Source organism: Telmatherina bonti, assembly GCF_933228915.1.
Source record: "Telmatherina bonti genome assembly, chromosome: 8".
NCBI classification, from domain to species: domain Eukaryota; kingdom Metazoa; phylum Chordata; class Actinopteri; order Atheriniformes; family Telmatherinidae; genus Telmatherina; species Telmatherina bonti.
In genome coordinates, this window is record NC_136626.1 from 8,575,445 (window position 1) to 8,582,322 (window position 6,878).

At 37.5% G+C, this 6,878-nt stretch overlaps 1 protein-coding gene across 1 annotated transcript in view; it reads right to left on the reverse strand.

Annotated features, from left to right (window-relative positions):
- Window positions 1–1,908, reverse strand: part of gmds (GDP-mannose 4,6-dehydratase) — a gene marked incomplete at its 5' end in the record, with an annotated part of 208,469 nt that extends 206,561 nt beyond the window's left edge. Inside the window, one exon of the mRNA XM_079244684.1 lies at window positions 1,810–1,908. Within this exon, the coding sequence (XP_079100810.1) occupies window positions 1,810–1,908 (99 nt within the window). The remainder of the gene's footprint in view (window positions 1–1,809) is intronic.
- Between the last annotated feature and the right edge of the window lie 4,970 nt (window positions 1,909–6,878).

The following is a 6,878-nucleotide window of genomic DNA, read 5'->3' on the forward strand; positions in this document are numbered from 1 at the left end:
CAGAGACTTGAAGAGAATCAACAAACTGATCAAGAAAGCTGCTTCTGTGCTTGGAGTAACTCTGGAGCCGCTGGAGCTGATTGTCCAAAGAAGAATGCTGCACAAGCTGATGAAGATGATGGAGGATTCTTCACACCCTCTCCACAACACAGTGAAGAAACAACAAGGTGTGTTCAGTGAGAGGCTTCTTCAGGTCCGATGTAAGACTGAAAGACACAAAAGATCATTCCTGCCAGCAGCCATCAGCCTCCGGAACAAGACCTCCTCTAGTTAATTATATACTACTACAATACTAAATTTCCCTTTGGGGATTAATAAAGTATTTTTCATTTTTTTCATAAGGTTTATCAAGCAGCGTACTATGAAAAGGTCTATAAATGAATTGCATAAGTTATTTTATTTAACCTTTATTTCACCAGGAAAGTCCCATTGAGGTTAAGAACCTCTTCCTCCTACGGATGAAAACTTATGAGGGGCATTTGTCAGGATTAAATCAATCAAAGTAGATGTTTTTGAGTGTTTGAGATTAGGCCTTGTAGGTAGATTTACCAACTGGCTAAGATTGATGGAATCACAGAAAGATTTAGATTCATCAGAACCCACATGTCCCAGTTCAAGTCCCCAGCTAGTAAACGTTCCTTATAATTTAATTTGGACAAAAGAAGTTTTAAAGATTATAAGGACTCCTTGGGGGGCAGATGGAGGTCTATAACAACCCACCACAGTTATTGAAAGGGTTTTAAATATTTCAACATTCAAGGCCAAAAACTCCATTTGCTTACAAAAAGACTCAGAAAGAACTGCTGATGCATCAAATCTTGCTTTAACATAAATGGCTACGCCTCCACCTTTCTTCGGCCTGTCACTGCAAAATACCATATACCCATGCACATTTATATCATCATTTGTAGTTGATTTTGTCAACCATGTTTTGGGAATTATCGCTATGTCCACACCTGTAGATTCAATCCAAACTCTAACCATGTCTATTTTGGGCAGTAAACATTAAGATGAACAAATTTAAGTCCAGACATTGACTTAAATTCAGCAGAAGTCTGGACACATTTAAAACTGGGGCCAGGGTTGGGCTGTACATTTCCAGAAAGAAGTAAGAGTAGAGTAATAATCATTCTGCATTTTACATTACATTTTGAAACCGACCTATCATATGCTAAAACCAAGCAATGCCTGTCATTAAATGAGGATAACAAATGCAAGAAAATTCTGTGGTTTAGGCAAATTCTGAGGTGGATTCATCCAGAGATCTCAACCCCAAAAGACTCAAGGTGCTTGTCAATATTGGTTTTAGTGCCACAATAATAGCTATACTGTATGTTCAACATATCATTAAAACAACTCACTCTAGTATCAATAACTGGGCTGAGGTTCCAGGTGACCAACAAGCATAACAGAAAAGATGCCATCCTCGTTAACTTTAAGACTAATAGTGAAACCAGTAAACGTGGCTCTCATTCATTATGAAATCAAAGGGAACAAAGGGAGTGTTCGGTGTTAGTTTTCATTTCCTGGTTAGTTAACAACCTCTGCTGTAAAAGTTACGCACAGAAACGATCCGCCCCATTACAGCCAGTATAACCAGTTGCTCCGGAGTTCCAGTCTCCAACGTGGTGGTACCTCAAACAGGTGCAAACCACACCGGCAGCGTTTCACAGAAAGCTTCTTTTTATGTGTGTTTTTTCAGAGGCAGGAGCGACAAGAAGACAGAGGAAAAGCCAGTTTGTGTCACCTGCATTTATCACACACTTCAGCAGAGCTGGACGGGGAAGAGAAGCGCTTCGGTGACGTTACCTGTCCGGTGATGCCGGTGATGACAGCCACGTTCCTCCTTTTCACCGGTCCTCCGTTCACCGCGGAGCTGGCGTTGGCTGACTCGGAACTCTGGGCCATGTCTGGCGTGATAAATGTGTACAGTTTGCTGTCAAACAGAGCGATAAGCGACCGAAACTGTAGGTGAATTTACCGTCAGGACTCCTCAGCATCCGTAAAACTAACTAAACAGCGCTGCAAACTGCGTGACGTAGGAGGAAGAGATCCTGAGGCTGACCAATGGGAAGACAGCAAGTAGGCGGAGACAAAAGGCTTCATTTATAAGGGTTGAAGCTTGACACAGCGCCCACTACAGGCAGGAGTGGGAAGTACATTTATTATGTATTGACGTGATCTCAGGATAAAGTCAAAGTGAGTTTATTTGTACAGAACCTTCCCTGTATTAGACCAGTGTTTTTCAACCACTGTGTCGTGGCACATTAGTGTGCCGTGAGAGATTATCAGGTGTGCACTGAGAAATTATCCAATTTCACCTAATTGGTCTAAAAAAGCCAATTATGTTCATCCAAACAGGCCCCAGAGAAAGATAATAAAATGTCTTCTTATTTGTGTTCATCTGATTTCTATTCAAGAGGCTTAGACGAGATGGACTTTATATGAATAATATGGAATAAAAAAAGATAAATAAAAAAAAAACATTTTGGTTTGTGGTGTGCCTTGTCATTTTTTAGTGAAAAAAGTGTGCCTTGGCTTAAAAAAGGTTGACAAACATTGTATTAGAATATTCAAAGTGTTGTACGTGAAACATTAAAAGCATTACAGATTGTGTAAATAAAAATGCAGAAAAGACAACACAAATTGCAGAATACAAATAAAATAGTAAATAATATTAAATATTTAATAGCAAAATTAAATAATAGTTACAATGTAGATGTCGTGCATAGGCGCATGAGAAAAGAAATGTTTTTAACCTGGATTTAAATGTGTCTACCTGTGATGAAAGTTCAATCTCCACTGGCAGTTTGTTCCACTTGTTTGCAGCGTAACAGCTAAATGCTGCTTTTCCGTGTTTATGTTGGACTCTGGTCTGGTCTCTGGTCTGGACTCTGGTCTTAACTCTGATCTGGTCTCTGATCTGGTCTCTGGTCTGGACTCTGGTCTGGTTGACCCGAGTCTTTGGATCGAAGAGCTCTGCTCGGTTTATATTCTCTGAATATATCACAGATGTATTCTGGGATTTGTAAACAATCAGCAGAGTTTTAAAATTTATCCTGTGACTGACAGGAAACCAATGTAAAGACCTTAAAACTGGTGTGATGTGTTCAGATCTCTTAGTCCTGGTTAAAACTCTGGCAGCAGCATCTGGATGAGTTGCAGATGTTAAATACTCTTTTTAGGAAGTCCTGTTAAAAAACAGTTACAGTAATCCAGTCTATTGGAGATGAATTTATGGGTAAGTTTCTCTTTCTGGGAGACAAAACTTTAATTTTATGAAAGGCAACATCTCAGTCTTACATCATTGTTGTAAAGGTTTTCACTGGAGCTGTAGCCCGTTTGTCACATATGCATGCAAATTCTGTTTAAACTATTTAATTTGCCTTTTTATAATATTTTAAATATTTCCTGAATCAATGTTATAATTCTTTTTAAACTCATTTAACCTATAAAACATTGGTACAGAAACAAAGATTTTAGATAATCACGCAGTATTTGTTGAGGAGTTTGAATTATAGCTCTACCCTCTAATGAGCTTCACATTCAAATAAATTTTTTTTAAAAAGCTCCCTGGTGCATTTGATTTTGTGGTTTGATGATGCTGAGGAAGCTTAAATATTTATTTTATTTTATTTTATTTTATTTTATTTTGTTTTATTTTATTGCCACAGTCATTTTACGTGTATTTATGCACAAAAAGTGTATGTTGTACAATTAACAGTGTGTATGATAAGGTGGAGCTGAAACTCAGTGTGGGCATTTCTTGGTTAAATAAATACCAAACTAAATTTTAAAAATCTGTGACTGAAAGGGGGTTTTTTTGTTGTTGTTTTTTTCACAAACATCAGTAGAGGTCAAATATTTTTAGAGTTAATGAACAATCATTCAATGTTTTTAGAGTTAATGAGATAAATGAACAATCAAGCCCTAAAACTATTTCCATACCAGGATCTTGCGTAAATGTTGCTCAGCAAACATCCTGATCAAGCAGGGAGGGAGTATCAGTGATCCACTCCCTGGAAAAACTGAGATGAATCAGCACATGAGCATTATACTTAGTAAATACCAGAGAAATAAATGATTGTTTGACTAAAGTCTCACTTTTCTCCTAACAATACAGGTGAGAGAAGAGCACTGGTGGCATTTGTGAGCTTCAACCCTTGTTTCCGATCATTTCATTTGATCATTTTATCTTTTACATATTCATTTTGTGTCCATACAAGTGTGGATACCTCACTACCAAATAACAAAAGACAAATTTACTGCGTGAGGAAGTTTCAGGGGTCATTCCAGAGTTGCATTTATACAGTATAGATCTTTTTATAGGTCATTGATTTTCTTTCAGAAAACAAGTATTTTAAGGCACTAGCTTAACAGAGGTGAGTAAGTGATCAGAGCAGTTCATAGTCCCTTATTGTTTTTGTGCATTTTATCTTATATAACAACATCTGCTCCAGCTGAGAGTGTCAGTAGCCTCAGCTTCACAGAGAGCACAGCATGATGGAGAGGGGGGATTTCATTACAGTCTTAGGTTGACTTCACCATATTAAGAGGTAAGAAGTCAGTGCCTGGGGCCCTGAGAAGCACAGCAGTCTCCTGATCCGTTTGACCTCATCAGATGGAACAACACAGCTCTGTTACAGCTCCAGGCTGCTCCTCTGCTCGCTTGCTTGGGAAGCAGGTGTCTTGTTGTGAGTCCTGAGGTATTTTACTCTGCTGTGCAAAAGGATTCACCCTTCACACATCTGGAAACATGGAGAGAAAACAAGGCAAGATGGTGACTTTCACAGAGCGCCCAGCTGTTCAGGAGGTAGAGGAGGATTGTCTCACCACATCTGGACCTTCATGGGCTGGATCAGAGTTGTGGAAAATGGGATCAGCTGCAAAATACTTTTTTAAAAAAAAGGCTGTAACTAGCCTTTCTTATTCGCCATGGCTGATCTTTTTCTTGTTTTGTTCATCTCAGGGTGATATTTCTTTTGTTTTTGTGCATGTCAGCTGTATATGAGACATGAACACAACCTCCTTCCTCTGAAAATAAATGCTAACATGTGGAAAAGCTTATCAGAGGAGCACATCTGAAACTTTGCAGTGATGACCCGATCATTGTCCAGTAATTACTGGTTTTATTCTGTGGTGCAGAGCAGCTTTCCTCAAAACAAAGAGCGATGAATGATTTTAAGAAAAGATATATTAGTTATTTCTCCTGTGATGAGTGTGTGCGGCAATACAAATCTCCAGTCATGGTAATAAATAACAATAAATAAATCAGTGCTTATAGATTTTTAAGGAGCAAAAAAGTATTTAGGTTAATAAAATATTCCTTAAATTTTTGTGCAGACGACGTAAGCTTCAGATGGCTCAACAGGATTCAGACAAACATCTTCATCTGTATCGTGTGTGCATGTATTATGTTGTTTGTTGCTCTCTGTTTGAGATTGTTCTGTTTGTACTAATTTTTTTTAATGTTTAAATTTTTTAAAATTGTTTTAATGTTTTTTTAAATGTTTCTTCTGGTCTGTGCTTTTAATGTTTTATGGGAAGCACTTGCACAATGAAACACAATATACTAATAAGCCAACCTTTCCCTGCCTTGCCTTGAATCATTATCTATTTACAATATATGGCGCAGCTTTAAATGAGCTTTACAAGGTTAAGAGCTCTGAAAAAGGCCCAGAAAGTCTCAGCTGACTCTTGGCACTCCAACTTTAGGGGTTCAGGTCGATCGTATCTGGTCATTATAAACAAACTCAAAATCAGCTTTTTTTAAATGCACAAGTTATCTGCATTTGTAGGTTTTGCTTATTAGTTCCTTATTTCATTCCATTTTTGCAAAGATAACCAACAATCTGTAATGAGGACATATATTTCCTGCTCGGTGCTGGTTAAACAGATATAAGTAAAGCTTTGACTTTTTATTGAGATGATGGAAATCAGAGATGTGTAAATCTGTTCTGGTTGGAGATTAACTGTATTTTCTTTAAAGATGAATAAAAATGTTCCACCAGAAGATAAGCAATGGAGGAAACACAAACTGATGCTTGCCATGATGAGGAAAACATCCTCCTCCCACTATAAAACCTCTTGTTTTTAACACACACTGCCTTCTCATCTCACAGAGGTGTTTGTTATTGCAGGAGAATTATTCTGAGGGGGATGTTGTTTAAGTTCATTGTTCAGGAGATTTAGATTCTCTGCAGATAAAAAAAAGTGAAATCAGCAACTTCTTTGGTTGCTGGGCTAAAAAATGTTGCATGACTTAACAGACAACTATTGGTGATGATCCATGCAAAACAATGTGAGTCAAACCAAATCATCAGTCAAATACAATTCAAATTTTATGCACCTTTAGTCTGAAGCTGCTTTTTAGTTGCTATGAGAACAAAGAAAAGCAGAAATTTATGAAGTCCTCAAAGAAGCAGTGACGGTCTGGTCTGTAACATTCACCCAGTCAATGAGAAAATCACATCTAGGTCCATATGAGCCCCTATCTAAAGGCTATGTGAGGAAAATTCAGTGTCAGTTCAATGCAGAGCAGAGATGTCTGAAGTATTCACTTTCATCAGTCAGGTAGAGTAGTGATGTTTAAATAAACTTTGATTGAAGGTTTAAATAAACTTCCATAAAAGCTGAAGTATCAACTCAAACATTTTACTCAAGTAAAAGTCTTAAAGTACTTCATTCTAAACTACTGGTTGGTTTCCTTATATAGGCTATTACGAATTGGCTTTCATTGTGTTTTTTTCTCTGTCTGTAAAGCGTCTTGAGATGGCATTGACGTGATTTGATGCCAAATAAATAAAGTTGAATTGAATTTGATTACATAACTCTTTATTGGGCACACAATGAAATACCTTGAAATTAGAAATTTGATC